Source organism: Gymnogyps californianus, chromosome 3 (assembly GCF_018139145.2).
Source record: "Gymnogyps californianus isolate 813 chromosome 3, ASM1813914v2, whole genome shotgun sequence".
Lineage (NCBI taxonomy): Eukaryota > Metazoa > Chordata > Aves > Accipitriformes > Cathartidae > Gymnogyps > Gymnogyps californianus.
This window is the reverse complement of record NC_059473.1, coordinates 86,953,217-86,972,019: the sequence shown is the minus strand read 5'-3', so window position 1 is coordinate 86,972,019 and position 18,803 is coordinate 86,953,217. Positions and strand designations below refer to the sequence as shown.

Below are 18,803 nucleotides of genomic sequence, written 5' to 3'. Positions count from 1 at the left end.
ATAGAGCAATAAATATTAACAAAAGCACTATTTTTCAGAGTTTGTCTTTTTCTGCATGGAAATTCTGTCCAGATGGGTAGTTTAGGAGGACTACCAGCATTTGTTTGTGATTCCTGAGATGCAGCAACCACAGAACTACTGAAGAGTACCCCAAACTGTTTCCAATCCAGTGTTGGACATGCCAACAGCACTTGCTTGGCACTTACAGTAAGGCTGATGCTCCAAGGAAGCTACAAGCACACATACACATGTACTGTACAGTCAGTACGACACATTGCAAGTCTGACGTGGCCTGGCAGCAGTACACAGCTCCCTGGAAAATCCCGGCTAGCAACACGACAGCACAGACCATGGCCCATCTGACACATACACCTGCACCTTTCCACACTTACACCATCTCCTTCAGCACCAAAGTCTTTACCTCCTCTCTGGAAATTTATTCCCTGGTGTGTAGGTAACGCTGGGGCCAACATCCCCTGCCCAGCAGTTACCCAGGTGACTCTGACAGGTTTTACTTTGCAGTTCATTTATCTTGACTTCTCTAAAACAGAATGAAATGCAAAATTTTTTAACTGACAAATCTTCTGTCAGTTACGAGCCCTTGGTTTCATGTGCCGTTCACGAGCTCGTACATCAGCAAAAAGGCTCTCAACTTTATACAAATGGGTGTCACTGAATCCCTTCACCCAGTTTTGTAAGAGACAGGGACCATAGCCCTGGAAAATGTAAAAAACCTACCATCAAAGTACAAAGCCGGGAGCTGCCACTCAATGAGCACACACCAATTTCCTGCGCAAAGCCTGGGCTCTCCAGAGCATAACATGAAGCTGCTCCAGCCAATGGTCATGGCAGTGCTGCACAGAGGCAGTTGCTTCTTTAAGTCATACCTCCCTTTTGTAGAAGAGTTGCATTATCGTGAGGTGGGGGGTGCAGGAGTAAGAGAAAATGAAACACGACACAGTTTCTAATTAAGCAAGTGTTATCCATTCAGCATACTGAGTGAGGTACCACTCATAGAAAAAATAACGCATTACAGTTCAATATTACCATAAAACAAGGGGAGTAATTAAGGATGCACAGGCAACCCTTAACCTGGCTTTTCTTAATTTGCGTTCCTAACTCCACAGCCCTAACCTGGCTTTGGCATTTTCCTTCCCCATGAAGGCACAGGCTCGACTTCTCTGTGTACACATAGCGGAGAGCTGTCTCGGTGCCTGCAGGACCAGTTACCCCAAGCCCGCAGAGCTCCGTGGGTAAGAACCTCTATACAATGTTCAAGTAAGGAACTATGGAACTGAAGATGTTCTGCACTTGCACAACCCAAGCTAGCTGCTTGAAATCAATATAAAGATCTTTAGATCAGGTTGATGTATCACCTTAAAGGACACAAAATATCAAACTTATTGAATGTAGATTCCCAAGCATAGGAATAAACTTTCTTGGCTAATACGTTTGTTGTAAAATTTACTGTATTTCTTATGGTAAGTTAGCAAGAGAAATATTAAGCAGAAAATGTGATGAAATTATTAAAAAGGACGCTGTTTTCATTTCTCTTACATGATTAGAAAACCAGTGTTGGAACTCGTTTTAATTTCCTTTTACTAGAAAAGTCCACTATTCATTGCTCGTTTAGACATAGCTCTATTTTTTCTCCGTAACTGGAAATCTAAACACTCCATAAAGTCCTTTTTTTTTTTCCAATATTGTGAAATTCTCTGCATTTTAAAATGTCATTCACATTTGATAGTCCCTAAAACTTGACTTCATATACTTTTAAATAAGTACATTGCATAGGAAATATGTGTGTGTATATATATATATGACATATAGATCCTCAGGTTCTACCTGGCTGGAAAACTGTTCATTAAAATCATTATTCCTCAGGAAACCAAATAGTATCAGTTATCCTTTACAGTAAATTCATTTACATAAATAATTTTAGCAGTGCTTTGACTTCCACTCTATCACAGCTTCACAAAAATAACGGCACTGTAGAAATTGTAAATTATGTTTGCAATGTTTAAATGAAGTACAAAATATTCAGACAACTTTTAACCCAGAGAATGGCAGTAACTTTGGGGCAAAGTCATGTTTAAAAGAAGGATTTCTACTATTTTGTTACTTCAAAGTAGATGATCTCTACTACACGTGAATGGTTTGCAAGAAAATGCTACTGTTGAATCCCCCACATTTCCCAGAACATAGACTTAGAAAAATTTTCAGTGTTAAATGAAAGATTTCATTCAATAACGGAGATTCTGTGGAAATCAGTGGTAAAACTTCAGTTGGCTTTAGGATTTCAGAATCAGGCCCTAGCTGTTTCAGCTTTATAACATTTACGTCACTAAAAGCATATGCTACTGTATTTTTTCAATAAGTAGTATAAATCTGAGAGCATAGTAGGTATTCTTTGCTTGCAGTTATATCACAACATTTCTTTGTAAAATGTTCAAGTAACAACACTCCCTATAAAAGCGTTGAGTGTTAAACAAAAAAACCCAACAAAATAAATGAAAAGATGAAGGTTTACAGCCATAGCGAAGCCATTTAATAAGACGGATTAACCCAATTTTATTTTTGAGCTCTTCAAACAATGAACAGTCTTCTAAGATATAATTGCCACTGGATGACATAACTACAAAAAAGGATAACATACTTTGGACTGTCTGACAGGTTTGGAAGATTATCTTTTCTGATGTAAACCTCCGGTCAAATCTCAGCAACAGTAAATCTAATAAACTTTGCCAAGACCTTTAACTCTTTCTTGTGCTCTTGCTTGACTTTTATATATATATACATATATATATATTTAAAGCTTCCATGTATTTCTTCAAAATATATTTTTAATTTTACAATCCCTGGGTAACTTCCAGGGATTTATTTGTTATTAATTAGTATAACACATGCTAACCAACATCCCCACCTCAAATTGTTAGAGCATAACATGCAATTTTAAGTGAACATAAGTAGCACAGACATTCCAGCAAGCAGGGTAAATAACCTGCTCTTGAACCAGTGCTGAAACAATATGTAGATTCGAACATCTCTATTAATTGCAACTTCTCTGAATTCTCTCAGTAATTCACATATAGGGCTAAGAATATTTTTACCACAATCCATGCTGAAGTGGTCAACTTCTCTGCAAAACCTGCCTCATTAAGAGTTAATTAACATTAGCATTAAATGTGTCCATTTATATGGACTATTATAAAAACTATTATAAAAGACTGTTATAAAAACATTATCTATAAAGCTCTTTGCACATACAATATACACAAAGACACTGACAGGGCAGATTTTTATGTCTATGTAGCGATGTATTTATAACACTCCAGGAAAAGCAACTTAGGTGTTTTAATAACCCTTACCTTGCCCTCTGCACCTCCAGCTGGCTTGTCCACCGCCGCCTCCTGTGTTTTTTGCTTTCCACAAGAAGAACTAAGCAAAAGGTTAATAACAGGAGTTTTGCAAAATAAGGCATCTTGCTGAAAATAGGAGTCGGGCACTCTGCACTCCAGTAACCTCCTGTAGTGCAAGTCCCCCCGGGTTTAAACATTGAATCAACTCTAATTCCTGCGTCGCGTGTTTGTCGGCGATCGGTGGCAGAAACGCTGCTTTCCCGACGTGATGTTTTTGACAGGCTTTCAGGGGCTTCTCACTCAAAGCTTTTACCTCATCACCGCTTAATGATTGGCCATTACTCATGAAGTTTGCCTCACCAAACATTTCCACTGGGTCCTAAAGGATATTTACTAAAGCCATTATATAAAACCCCGCAATTCTGCATGCCGGCTTTTTGCTCAATCCCCTAATCTCAGGACAGTGCTATCCTTCTGCCAGACTGTGTAAAACTGGGCTGTCCCTTTTCATTAGGCTTTCCAGATTCTGTTCTTTCGCATGCTGTTTTTTTCAACTGGAAACCGCCTGTGCCACGTTTCAGACACGTATATCATTGTAAAATGTACATATTTTGATGGGTTTTTAGCAGTTGAGATTTTATTTTCCGATTTAGTCTGGCTCTTTATGCTGTTGAAGATAAAAGATGAGCTGTTTCCTCTGAAAATGATGACTTTATTTACTGTTAACTCTTAAAGGAAAATTAAAACACAGAAAACCCCAAAGTATCGATACATGCAATCGACTCTTCACATAAATCAAGTCACCATTAATATTTATTTTTCAAATAGGTACTTGCACAATCAGGCATTTTAACTCTTATTAAAAAAAGAGCGAAATGAAAAGGTACAAAGCAGCTATTTCTGTAATCACAAGGAAGAGGCTGTTCTCAGAAACCATTCGAAGCTTATTTTCTCATAGCCCGTTCAAAGGGCAATGTAAACTGGCCTCTTTGCAGAAGACTCAGCTGCTTTACTAAAAGCCAGTGTGTGGCACAGGTACGAGAGCAAAAGTTTGCTTGGCACAGCAGTGAGGCTCTAGGAAAAGAAAAGCACATTCAGAGCAAAGCTTCCAGAGGAGCAAGCGGGTCAAAACCTGGCAAAACTCTCTTTTGGGTCAGATCTCTTTCAGAACTCTCTCCTGTGAGCTCAGGTTTGCAATACTTGAATAGAACAGGTATTCAAGCAACATACCAACTACGAAACACACTACTTTCATTTTAGAGGCTACAGGATCTGGAGAGGCTTTGGGGGGTTTTAGTGTGGGGTTTTTTGGGTTTTGTGTGTTGTTGTTTTTTTTAATTTCTAATGAAATAAGTATACAAATTAGGTAAAACCAGATCAGTTAATATATTGACATCAAATTGTTCTGCAGCAGAATGCATAAGTAACTGCTGAACTGGCTGAACAAACTACATACTTTCGTCTAAACTTCTTAAGAAAGCTATTTTTTGATCTTTCTTCCATTGTACCTGCAAACAAGATTATCAACAACCCACAAGAAGTGCTAAAAAGGAACTCAGGTTTTGGGTTTTTTTAATTTTCACATCCCCCTTAGACACACAATGGGCTTTCCTTATTTTAGAAGTAGTTACAGCTACTTTAATGTTTCACAACACTAATACATACTACATTTAACAAAATTTAGGAGAGCTGTAGGTAGCCTGATAAATACTTGCTGAGAAACAAGATGAGAATCTCACTTAAGTCAGTGCTATCATGTTTGACAGCAATGAAATGAAAGTTAGCTAAATTTCATTGTCTTTGAAATAAACATGCTAGAATACATTTAAATCTGAAAAATAATACAAGAGGAAAATTATCCCACTGATTGCTTTCTTCTACTTCACTGCAATACTTAAACATTCACAGACAAAACCTCTCAAAACCCTAACAATTGTAGGTCTATTGCTTGTATATGTGATTACACAGCATTCATGAATATTACCAGTTATTTTTTGAATAAACTAATAATACAGAAAGCCTCTGGCTCCAATATTGATTTTAGGTTTAAAAACCCCACTGAAACAAACAAACAAAAAAAACCCCACGAACAAAAAACAAAAGGCCATGTGATACTTGAAACATAACCGAAGACTGGCTTGAAACTGTTTATTACTACCAGGGTTTTAATAAATATTTCTCTTAAGCATGTTCATATATACGAGAGTTTAAGTATAATAAGGTTTAAATTTTCTTTAGTAAATAAAACCACATATGAAACATTCAGTTCAACACATTATGTATATTTCTGGTATAATTAAAAGACAATAGCTCTGGGTAAATAATTATATTACATATTTATAACTATTGCAAGAATAGACATGTTTTATATAATCTTCAAATTTAAAAAACCAAGATATACAATTGAGAGAATTAGAAGACGACATTCAAATCTTGCAAAAGATTATCCAATCTTTCTTCCAAAAAAAAAAAAAAAAATCAAAATAATGCAAGTAGTTTTCTGGCCCCTTCTTTCCTCCCCTACTCCTTTCCCCCTTTCACACACACAAAGCAGCATCACAACCAATTTGTATGTGTTCCCCCTCTAGAAATGTGTCACGGTAAATAAAAGTGGTTACAAAACTGTATCCGCTCCAAATTAAGAGTTCACTGGACACAAACACATAGTAGTGTTTCGTTTTATAATTCCTTCTCCAACGTCAAATCTTGTACTAACTTAGATGCAGTGATTAATTGCATTTACGGTCCATAAAAAAGTGAATCAACCACTTGTTTAAAATTGTCTTTTTCTAGTTGATAAATTACTGAAATTGACTCCCCTCCCACATGCTTAATGTTACTATTCCACTGCACTGTTTCTCCAAGTATCTAGTGGGCACTCAATTAACACCTGTTGTAGTTAAATGTCCAATTTTGATTTTCTTACAAGTAATGTATCTGTAGGTACATTAACATTCATAAGGATTTAAGCGTAAATACAAAAAGTAATCTTTGTAAACAGTTCTCACGTCATATCCAATACAGAATGTTCAATGAAGCATTCAAGTCACCACTGTTACAACAAACAACCTTATAACTCAAATATATACTCGTTAGCCAAACATATTCTACGAAATATAAGAGCTGCCAATGCAAAAGTCAGAAGGACAATCAGAACAGTTGATCCAGTGTTGTTCATGTTGACTCTTGGTTGCTGTATCCGATTAAAGTCAGTTGAAGACGGAGCCCGTCTCTGACTCTGCTGCTGGGCACGGCGCTGCCGAGGACTTATAGACGTGTTGGTGGACGCAGGTGGAGTATGCTCTTGACTAGCTGCTGCACTGCTATTCTGAGTTTCAGACTAAAAAGGAAACATGGAGAGTTGTGAGGCAAGACAGTGCATAAGATTAGCAAGGAATAAAAATCATTAGGACTAAAATGTACTCTTCAGATAATTGTTAATACTCAAAAGCCTGATAATACATGTCACTAGTAATTACGAGATTGTTATAGCCATCGTTTTTCTCCATACACTACCTTGAGAAGAAGTCTATTTCAAGTTGCAAATTAGCAGTTCTAAGGACAAGAAAAGTCTGAAGAAAGTCTGTCAAACAATATTTGAATTCTAGACTGGTTCCAAATCAAGAGATTTCAAATATCTTTGTCTAGGATTTGCTTAAGTCTTTGCAGTTCAAGAAATCTTTAATAATCCTCCAGATAGTTAAGTCTCTGAAGATTTGTAATGTCACCTATACTGAAGAGGAAACAAGTTGGAGAGGGCAAGAAAGGAAGGAGAGAAATCCAGAGAACTGTAATTAAGCAATGCTGCACTGCTTCCTGTGGACAGCTGGGTCCAAAAGTCTGTTCTCATCACCAACAACAACACTGGAAAAAAACAAAACAAAAATCCTGAACACAAAACACCTCAGTGATTCCAGCACGAATTATTGAGCGCTGTACTTACGCATGCACATACCTATTGCCCTCTACTGGTCAAACGTTGGTCTACCATTATATGTAGTAAAAAAAAAAAAAAGAACATTGGCAACTGATGTTCAGCTCAGGAGTATTATTCTAAAGAAAATCATTTTCCAGTTTGTAAGATTGAAACTATGGGTTCTGATATTCCACCGGCCTAATCCTGCTTGCAATACTAAAAGGCTCAAACTTCCAACATTTTAATATTAAAAATAGTGACACAGCACAGTTGTTGGAAATAAACATTTTGACAAGGTTCAATTTGAAAGTGTTTAAAAAAAGTAGCTCTGACAAAAAATTATTTTTTTGAAGTTGTCTTTTCACTTCTCAGAGCAGCTTGCAGGTATTCCCACTTAAAGCAACCTGCAGCTATTTTCCAGAATTAGCTTTCTCCCCGCTTCCTTCTTCTAAAAGACTGATTATCATTACAGCAGGTAAAACTAGAATTCTGGACATTTTATATTTGCTTCCAAGCAAAAGCCTTTTAATGGACACAATATCCATAACCCTAAGCACTGTTTTGGCCAGCTACTATATCCACAAAAGATATCCTTTCCACATGGCCAGATAGGGAATGTCCTCAACTGTGTATCAGGTTTGATGATCCACAAGACAGTAAGTAGCACTTGGTCCCGTGACTCTTTGGCCACATATTCTGCATGTGGGAGAATAATTCTGAATTTTCACCTAGTCAGTGATTTGACTAGCCCAGGGAAGAGACCTTCCTTTCCTACCTCCTTATCATTAGGATTTCCCACTGTTTATTATCAGCAATGAAGTACTGATATAATTACTCGCCACATTTGACAACTTGCCTGTTTACACAGGTTTCTTGCCTAAGCAAGCAAGCAGCTTGGGTAGCTTCAAAGAAAAATGTTTTTAAAAGATTTATTTTATCAGCAGAGACAGCCAAGAACACCACGAGCAGCTTGCCATGATTTCCACTACACTGCAGAAGAAACTCATTCTGCTTCATACTGAACCCACTTGAAAGCTCCTCATGCCAAGGAAAATAAAGACTTAGGGAAGCTAAGCCTTTGAAAAATGAAGTTCCTAGATTCATCTACACTCCCATCTTTCAGAATAGGAGAGGGAGAGAAGTGAATTCAGGAAGCAAGAACTGCAAATTCAGCAGGCAAAGTGTTATTCTTCTTAAAGTAGCTTTTAAAAAAGGAATTAAGAAAAGGTCTAGAAATATTCCTGATCCTTCATACGTACTAACAAAAGTAACTAGCACTGGCTGTCACACACCTGTGTTTCTTCCCAACAATGCAAATTTTTAATTCAAAAATAAAACAGAAAGGCCTGAAACAGAACAGAAAGTTCTGAATGAGACAAGGTGCCATACACAAACACGAGCAGACCTGTGATTCAAGAGAAACCTCACTGACAATTGCAAGGCTTTAAATTATTTTTTTGGAGGGAATTATATAGATGCATCAGGGTAGCAGAAGACTGACTGCTTCACCTGAAGCTGAGCTAACCCACTGCCTTGGGATTCCCGACATAATGACCAAGTATTAGCAGACATGCAGAAGCAAGTTAGATAAGAAAGCAGTGATTGTTACCCGATATAAATTTGGGACCAGATGCTACTGTATCTTAAATAATATATACAGCTAGATAAAGATTTTTTTGTTTGAAGACTTAATTGTTAAGAATCCCAAAAATGGCAGATGGGCTGTATTGTAAGTTTTAAAAAAATCACAATCTTCTTGTCCTCGCTTACGGCAAGTTTTTAAATTCTCCTTAAGCAAAAATCTCAATATTTTTAGACGAACTCAGCACCTCACATGACACAATTTCCATCCAATTTTAAGTCATTTTCTGCCAAACCATAGTGGAAATGTTGGGGATGAGGGCTTAATAGACTAAAAATAAATATTTAGTAAGAGCTACATTGTAGCCACCTTTAGCATCTGGTCTTTACAGTCATTGAATATGCACTTTATGTGTCATATTATTTTCGAAGCTTCTAAAACTGTTAGGACTGGTAGAAAACTTTGCTCCAAGGACATCTGAGTTTGATGAATAAGGCTAGTTCAGTAAAACGTACATATATTAGAATTAACAAAAAGTTCTATTGTATAACAAAATGCAAGTAAGGAAATTTACACTATATTCAGTCTACTGAAGAATGGGAGCATTCACTGCATCATTTATGTCTCCAGGCTGTTATTTTAAAAATTTTTATCAGAATGCTGGAAGTATTAAATAATCATCTTAGAAGGGATGTTTTAAAAATATAGCAAACTCTAGGAACTCAGAACCATATAAATCCTCTGGGTTACTGAAGCCTCTTTCAGTTATACTCATGATCTCAGAGAGATACAGAAATAAGAAGATATAAGGATAGGTGAAATACTTGTTTGTCCATATAACTTCCAACTGAAGAACAGCTGAATTTCGACACAGCATGGCTCAATGGCTAATAAGAAAAATGTCTATTTTTTAATGAATCAAAGTTGGGCCAAGTAATACTGATTGCCAAGACATTTAAAATTGTTGCTATAGTATTACAAAACTTAAGACACCACTTAACAGTGATAAAAGGAATACTTTTTAACAATATATCATTCAGAACATCTGATTAAAAATAAGGGCTTCTATAAATCTCATGTATCAGAACATAGCCTCATTTTCTCACAGAAACCTCCCTCATCAGTTCAAGATTAGTTGACTTCAGCTACACTGTTTATTTCATCACTCCTCATTATAACACTTCATTCAGCCAGTATATTAGTGCAGGACACTACTACAGTATATTGTTTAATAACAGGTGTACCAAGGTTTAATGTATTCCCAGGTTATCAGAAAAAAGTCTAACCACAGTTTTTAGCTTGTCACTTTATAATTCTTATCAAGTATCAACTTTATTCATCAACTATAAGCACCAAGGTGGGACATCATTCCACATCAATACATGAAATGCAGGTTGCTACAGGCATGGTAGGATTTCAGACTCCCATAATAGTCCACATGGATTTAGTCAGTGCAAGCAGGGGGACAGACAGAGCAATGCAGCCTACCAGCCTCTGCTTCTCAGTAAGCTGCAGTGCTGTCTAGCCTCCACTAACTAGTCCCACAGACTGTGATGAGAGTTTTGGTACCAACATTTAGGTGACCACTGGCACAGTAGGTGACTTAATCTGCACCTGAGTCCAACCTGAGTATCTACAATATATTCATTCAAAAACATTCTTTTACTCAGATATGGAAGAATCTCATTTTCTTAATGCTAAGGGTGATTACTTTTATCAAGCCAACTTCCAGCAGTGCCTTGCTTGCAGTTTGAATACTCGAACAGCAGTAATGTACCATTACTTTGCCCTGAGTAGACATCAACAGCTACTACAAATTAAAAAAAAAAAAGTACATACCTATTGTCAGAAGTAGTCTAGTCAGAGATGTTTTCTGCACTGGCTTCAGACTCCTCACAAGTACTATGCTGCATAATGCTTTAGGTAGCTCGTTGTTTTAGCCTTAACAATGCTTAAAGCCTGTTCTTTGCAGCTCTGTATCCTTTTACCCAAGCTGCTGTGGCAGCATTTTCCAGAGCCTCCATGGCAGCATTGTTCCTTTTAGCGTTCTCATGCTGTGCACCTGCAAACCTCACTAATGTTTTTATGACAAGTTCTCCTGGGAAGCAACTATCACTGGCGTGAGAATCATCCCCCTCCCCTCCTTTTTCTTCATTCAAGGATAAGTCATTTAAATACTTGATAAATATTCTCTAATAATACAGGTGCACAAAATTTTAACAGCCAATGTGCAAAATTTGCACTAGTGTTGCACACTTCAGTCACTGCTAACAGGGCCATGAACAGGAACAACCAATGAGCAGGTCTTGATGAAAAGTACATAGTACTACGTTAAAAGCATGGCGAAAAGTCATCATCACCACGTGCTACTCTGGAGAGACAACCTCTGTCCCTCTGTCTGCTTTTTAAACAGCAGGAACTCAGGAAACACATATTCAACATTACACTGGGAAGGTATTTAGTCCTCTGCTAGAGAGCAGACCAAAGTGGACACTGTAGTAATTTTAAGTGTGGCATCAAGACACTGGCTATTGGTCTGGCAAAATAGTAAGAGAAGATGGGGAAGGAGGGAAGTGACCTAGAAGATGAGGTCAGGCAGGGAGAGCCCAGAAGTCAAGAACACTGAGTGCACCTCTCCAACAGTATAGACAAACACATCCATGCAACAATTACATCACACAGTAAGTCTCTTCATAGGCAAAAATCTGTAAGACTAAAGTACTAACACAACAGTTCACACTATGGTAGCATTGCTGTTAATATAACAATTGCCATTACTAAAACACAAACTACTATTTCAAATTGAGTTTTGAAATCTAAAAAAAATATGTTTTCCCGAAATACTGTATGTTTTGGTGCTACTTTAGTCAGTGAGGCTATATTCCTTTTTCTAAAGTGAAAGCTGACAGAAGGGAAAGTTAATTCAAAATATCTTTTCTTCTGATGGAATGAGAAATTCTCTCTTCAGAAATAAGGCCCCGTGTGGAACAGAGGGAATGGACTCAAAGCAATGCCATGCCAGAGACCCATTTCAGTGCGCTCTTCACACAAGAATTCAGTTAAACCTGTCCCAGGAAGGGCATCACTGTACTCACAATTGTCCTGCCATTAATTCATTGCAAAAATCTCTGTCCTTTCAAGCAGCTTAAAGGTAAAAATCATGGAATAGACAATTGCTGCTGGAAAGAACAAACTCGCCGATGAAGCAGTCTGTAGATTGGTTTTCCCATAGTAAAACATAGCCTACAGATTCCCTCCTCTTCACCTACAGGTAGACCCTTTCCTTAGCACCTATTTACCATCATGTTTTTAATGAAGACTGGTTACAACTGTTCGAAGAGCAGAAGAAAGGTAACACTCCATTCTTCCTGCATGATTACTGCTATTTTTTTCCTCTGTATTGTGTAGCAGGACATAAGGTCCCATGACTTCAGAGTTAGGCACATTAAATCTACTATACCAGAAGGAATTACACAAGCTAATACAAGGATTCAGCATTGGGTCTACCTCTGCCCTTTTTATTCTCAAAGGGCATACATTTCAAGTTCCCAACAGCAAATTTTCTACAATAGCTTTTAATTAAACACACATTTGTAGAGTAAGTGGTAAACATTTTATCCAAGAAGAAGAAAAATGGTTTTGATGTTGCCTACATCTAACACTTGCAACTTAGTAAGGTAGAATTAGGTCTTTACACAACAAGAACTAACCCAACAAACTGATTTTACACATGCAAGAAGCCCAGCTGAGCAGAAAGGGTCTGAGGTTTGCATGGATACTCTTTCACGCCTATTAGCGGATCAAGGCCTCCAGCCCCATAGAAGATTTCTATTAATTTTCGCATGAATAAGAACACAAAAATAGCAAGCTCAAATTCTTTAAAATAGTCTTTCCTGTTACACATTTCTTTCTTCCACCATGTGGCTGTAAGTTTTCACTCCCCAATAGCTCCAGAAAATTCCTAACACTCAAAATGTGGCAGCTCAGAAACACAGGTATTACTTCAAACTCAAACTTAACAATCATGAGTGTGACAGTCTGATCCCTTAAAACATGAATCCACTTTTCATCATTTACAGTTTATCACATATAAATATTTTTACATACATTTATATGTTTAAAGGTCTCATTTCACATGGGACTGTTCTGCTGAAAATTACATTAATCATTGCTTATTAAATCAGAATAATTGATTAAAACAAATTTCTTAGAAATGCGATTACTCAAAAAAATCAGCCTCTCTTTCCTCAAGAAAATGCTAGCAATGCCTTGGTATTTTGGCTAGTTCTACTATATTAGCCAGGATTTGTAATAAGAATAATAAAATTAAATGGTTTATTAAATCCTGAACAATCTGGAAAAATCCTTATTGTGGGGAAAAAGTATGCTATTAGCATGTTTTTATTTCTACACAGCTTGAAAACATGTTGCAAACATGCAACAGATGGTCTGATGTTATTTGACATGTTTTAGTTTTGTTAAACGATCTGCAGCCCCATCCTCTCTAAAAAAGATAGCTTAGCTGGGATTTGCCTGCAATTTATCAGTGAATTTAGATTGCATTTGCCACAGTCATAACAGCAGCTGCCTTGGCCCACCACCAGGCCTCGGTCACTTCTGAAACCATTATGTAAGCCCTACACCTAGCAGTATTAAAACGTAAGTGTCATACTTCAAATGGTAAGAATAGTTTAGTCATATTTACTTAAGAGGTTATAAAAACCAGGAAGATATCCTTAATTAATATTTAAAAGCTACCAATTATCACTGAAACATTTTTTGCCTCTGGCTAAGAATTCTATTGCAAAAGCCTGTGATATATTATGCAGACGGTAAATTGTAGTACTTTCAGACACCATAATATTTTAATGAACTGTTAACCCATACATTAAAAGAACTACTGGAAACAAGAATTGCTACAAGAACATTATTTATTGGTTTTAAGAGAAGGAAGTGAAAGCAAAGAGATCGCTATTTCTAAAAGCGATTCAGCATAGTATTTGATAAAGTTTACACATAGATTTTATATAAAAGTATGTGGAAGTTCTAGAAGAAATGTATGAACTACCTACTCTTAATGAAGCCTCCAATCAGCTTAACAGTACCGATTTCATGTTCGGACTACGCCTGTACTTGCACTGACAAAGCTCAAAGACGGACCATACCATTGCACTTGCTGGATCTTGGAATGCTCTAGCTGCACCATCCTGCTGGGGCTCACGTGAAGCAGCAGAGTGGTTCAATCCTGACGTGTTTGAGGGTCCAGCATCAGACTTCCTGGATGAATTGATTTCTGCCTACAAGGAGTACATACGTACGCTTCAGAGAGAAGATCAAAATTGCTCCAAAAAGATTTGGCTTATTTTGGAATGTGTATTTTAATGTATGGAGAATATGAGACTTACTGAAATGTAACAATCAAGTATGCCAACTGCACTTCAATTACACACCAACAGGTTTAAGAAATTCTCATTCTTTAGGAAATAAGACTATAGATGTACAAACATCAGTTTAAAAAACAATTTTAAGTTTGTTTGCACATAACAGGTATAACATTAAAAAAATGCACAGATGTATAGAGCAAAAAATAAAATTCTTTAGAAGATCCAGGACAACATTATGCCAAAAATAACATCATTTTTTAAAACTTCTGTTTCTCATGTCCTTAAGTGAATGCTGACTACTGTTGTTACAAATGAACTAATATAGCCTGTTTCTCAGCAGGGCTAACTAGCCTCTGGTAAGTGCTAATTTAATGTGGCTATACTGGTTCTAGTACCGAAGTTGCCTCACAGCCAGAGTGGGCATATATGCATGGCACTACACTGTGTCAGGCACGCATACCTCAGTTTCCAGTATTTAAATTTCAGCACAAGCAGAGCAAAAGGAAAAATACAAGTCTTGTAATACTGCTTTTGTACACATTTATAAAATGCCTAATAAGCATTCAATTCCCAGAATTTAGGTTTCATGCTTTTGGAAATTTGAGACAAGAGATCAGTAGTGACATGTAGAAGATTATGAACAAACCTCTTGTTAAAACAGTATATATGTCTGCAATAATCCCTTGGGAATGGAAAAGGATATAGCATCATAGTCCTGAACTGAAACACTTTAAAATTTATACGTATCAAAAGAAAAGTCATGACCAAATCAATTTTTATCAGCAAGCAAGTCACCTCCCAAGTCATGTATCTAGATCTCAATTTATTATAAAGATGACAATTCCAAATCTAATACCTCTCTTCAAATGCAGATATAAGTAGTGGTAGTAGTAGTAAGAAATACAAACAGTGTATTAGAAACCAACCAGTTATGGTGATAACAAGCTGATAAGATCACAAGATAATAATATTCTTTCATGATACTATTTTGTGTGAGGAAATCAAATTCCCTGTTTCTTGATGTGTATTATCTCAGGAGAATCTGAAAAATATGTCACTGAACCTGAAGATGAATTTAAGATTTAAAAACACTTATAATCTGACAACACTGCTTTCCTTTTGCACTTGACTATTATGAACTCTAACATTAGATAGCACAAGTTATGATTCAAATATGGACCAGCAACAAAGCAACACAGGATTATGAGCAATTTAGGCTGGAATGGACCTCTTGATGTCACCTGGTCCAACTCCCTCCTCAAAGTAGAGTCATGTTCAGTGAAGTTTTGAGCATCTCCAAAGCTGGAGATTCACAGCCTCTCTGGGTAGCCTGCTCCAGCATTTGACAACCTGCAGGGTGAATTTCCCTTTCCTGTATCCAGTTGTAAGTTCCTTCCCTGGAACTTGTGACCACTGCTTTTCATACTTCTGCCTTTTTCCAAGAAGAGCTCATTACATCTTTACTGTTAATCTCTATAAAGCACATACACTTGATTTATTTTAGTTTATGGAAGTACTAAGTCTGGTATGCTAGACTGAAGTCAGACTAACATTCAAGAAAATAAAGCACTTGAAAGTTCCCAAAACTGAAATATCTTTTTTGTCACCTAGTCTCTCTTTTCTCCAGCCCCTACCTCTGCTTCCAGAAAAGCCAGAGAGAACACAGACATCAAGGAAAGAAGATCAACATATTTAAATGTAATAATGAGGGTGAGTGGAGAATTAATTTTACTGCAAAATATGCCTTGTGATGGCAACATGAAGATAAACCATACTGTTTTACAGTAATGCGTATGCTATTCATCATCTATCTTTTCTTTTTTTCTTTTGAATGGAATGGAATTTATGGTATATAGCACCTAAAATGCCCAAAACAATTTGCAAGTCAATGTAAAGCTGATAAAAAAAAAAAATGTAATTTTCTATTAAAACAGATAGGAACAAAGGTTGAGGCTCACAGAAGCAGCAAAACTGTAATGACGAAATGTGGTTTGTTATTTTTTTTTCCTGAATTTCATATTGCTTTCTCAATACCACACATGGAGTTTTTTTAAAAGTTACCATTTTGCCTAAGGCTGGTATGAAGTAATTTCTCATAATCCCAGGATCATCTAGAAAAAGTTAGGAAATCTCTTCTTTAAAGATCAAGATAACACAGAGATTGCTAGTATGTTTCCTAGTAGAGAGGCGCTCTCAAATTATACACTCAATCAGCAATCTGATGTTAAATCTTACCTCATAAATTGACATGGAATATATCCAAATGATTAGAAACTTTTGTATTCCCTGCTAGTAATTCATACTATTAGTTTACTACAAACACATCAATCGAATGCTTTAGCCTAACACCAATCAAACAAACAATAACAAAGTCAAGCAAAGCAGAGAAGCAGGAAGCTTAAAAAACCCCCAAATCCCTAAAATTTGATTTGAGAAAGGGAGGGAAGGCGCAACCAGAGGACAGAACTGATTCACTTTGTAAAAAACCCACAATGGATTGTAAAAGGCTGTAGAAACCGGAGGCTTTTGTTCAGTTTTCCCTTGCTGAGTGCTTGTTCTTAGGAGGAGGAGTTCAGTCTGTGGATACATGGAACACACCAATATTCTTGAGAGACCGATGTCCCTAAGTCTTTCATTTTAAAACTGAAAAATGTATGAAATGTAAGTTAAGAATTCTTTCTTAAAAAAAAATTTATACTCTGATATTTCTAGAACTTCTGTGATGAAGATTAGCAGTTCTTAAGTAAAAATTAATTCTACACTTTTTAACCCTTATATATTGTAAAAAAGCCAGGAGCAGGCAGTCCATTGCTTCTCTGAGTAGCTCAACTTTAAAACTCTGTCCCTGTATCTCCTCATCTTTGTAAAATATTTTGAGGTGGTTTTATCATAAGCATTATTACACACAGACCCAACCATATCAACATGTCTAGATGTGAGATCACACAGGAATATGCAGGTCCTGCAAAACTGGCAGTAATGCTCAGTAGGAGGCAATCTTTACTCTCATGGTACACCAAAAAAAAAAAGTAGTCTTTAGGACTGTGTTAGGAGAACACTGGTGATAAAAGGGGACATACTAGCACCCCTGACCTTAGTGAGAATGTATTCTGCACCAATGCCACACTGTCATAGTATATTTCACTGTAGTTCCCTGCCCTCATGCACAGTAGTCTTCCTTAGTGGCTGATTTAAGAGTTTAGTGGAAAACCCAGTGAAAAACAACACTGTGCATGCAAAACATGCAATTTTCTAAGGCACTTATTTGGCTAAACAAACCTTACTTTCACTGAAACACAAGCTAGAGAACACATTTTTGGGTAACAGCAACTTCCATACCAGAGTTCAACTTTCAGTATCTTCAGCTGCAGAGTAGTTCAAAAGAATTTGCAACCATTTTTCAGTAGGAATATGTTTTATTCCTTCCATAAGCCAAAAGGAGAAAAAAAAAAAATCACAAAGGGAAAAAATTTAGGTTAGCTTTGCCCAAACTTTCCTAACACTTTTATGATAAGACTAATTCTGGAGAATTTAATCAAGTTGTTAGTGACTGAAAACATGAAAGTAAAAGCAACAGTTAGGCAGTTCTTACCACAGTGTTCACCACTGAAATTAAAACTAATCAGTGCTTGAGATGAACAAATTTATTAACTGGCACACTGCAAGATATCTACTCCTATTTTTCAGACTGTCCTAAAAAAACAGATTTCCACGTAGTGATTGAAGGTTTATGAAATGATGAATGTTTCTGCAGTTTACAAGTTTTTCCTCAATTTTTTTTTTTTTTTTTTTTTTTTTTAAGTCTATGCAACAGAGATCAAAGTTTAAACAATGACTTCACCTTGAAGCTAATTTGTCTGGCAAGTTCTTTAGCCTCCTTGTCCGCCTGGCTTGACACGCTTCCGGATGTTAGTGGTAAGAGGGCTGTCTTCATAGATGTGCCACACATTTCACAACAGAAGTCTTGTGACCTGGCCACAAATGACATAGCTCAGAATAGCATGTTCTCATAATGTTCTTGTATGCTTGTTTAAACAAACTATTTGCAAAACAATCCACAGAAAGACAAGTGGTGTCAAGACCAGTAGCTTAAACTTACCTCGCCCCACCCCAAATCACACTATCTTGAAAAAATACGTTGAGAATTGTCTCTACTACAAATACATATTCTCTCATGTCATTTATGAAAATAAACAACTGACATATATTGTTATTAGCTATACTTTATTAATAATTTGTTACCATTTTAAAATTTACTTTATATCTGCAGCAAATTAAAATTGTAAATTATAAAGATCTAACTATTACTACAATATTAAATTGGACCCAGGAGCTTGCACCTCAAACCCAGGAATTTCAGCTTCTGTGAGAGCATTACCTTTCCTCTCTTGCACACATAATTTGTCTATAGGGCACACTGCAGGCAGCTCTCCAAGCCAATGAGAAACCACACAGCCTTGATAGTACAGTATCAAGACCAACCCACTAAACCCTACCTCTCAGCAGAGTTTATTAGGTTTGACTCCGTGCCATGTTAACAGGAAAGTTGCAGATTCCAATTG

At 36.7% G+C, this 18,803-nt stretch overlaps 2 protein-coding genes across 4 annotated transcripts in view; both read right to left on the bottom strand.

The window, feature by feature from the left end:
- The window catches only part of LOC127014329 (gamma-aminobutyric acid receptor subunit rho-2), a 39,745-nt gene extending 36,178 nt beyond the window's left edge, over nucleotides 1-3,567 (bottom strand). Inside the window, exon 1 of the mRNA XM_050893645.1 lies at nucleotides 3,369-3,567. Within this exon, the coding sequence (XP_050749602.1) occupies nucleotides 3,369-3,556 (188 nt within the window). The 5' untranslated portion in view covers nucleotides 3,557-3,567. The remainder of the gene's footprint in view (nucleotides 1-3,368) is intronic.
- A 2,328-nt stretch (nucleotides 3,568-5,895) lies between these two features.
- UBE2J1 (ubiquitin conjugating enzyme E2 J1) overlaps nucleotides 5,896-18,803 on the bottom strand; it is a 32,083-nt gene continuing 19,175 nt past the window's right edge. For 2 of the 3 annotated variants that reach the window (XM_050894144.1, XM_050894145.1), the window contains exons 6-8: nucleotides 18,083-18,212; nucleotides 14,023-14,154; nucleotides 5,896-6,699 (exon numbers count right to left, since the gene is read on the bottom strand). In XM_050894144.1, the coding sequence (XP_050750101.1) occupies nucleotides 6,430-6,699; nucleotides 14,023-14,154; nucleotides 18,083-18,212 (532 nt within the window). In that variant the 3' untranslated portion in view covers nucleotides 5,896-6,429. The remainder of the gene's footprint in view (nucleotides 6,700-14,022; nucleotides 14,155-18,082; nucleotides 18,213-18,803) is intronic. The other variant, XM_050894146.1, reaches the window with a different exon arrangement.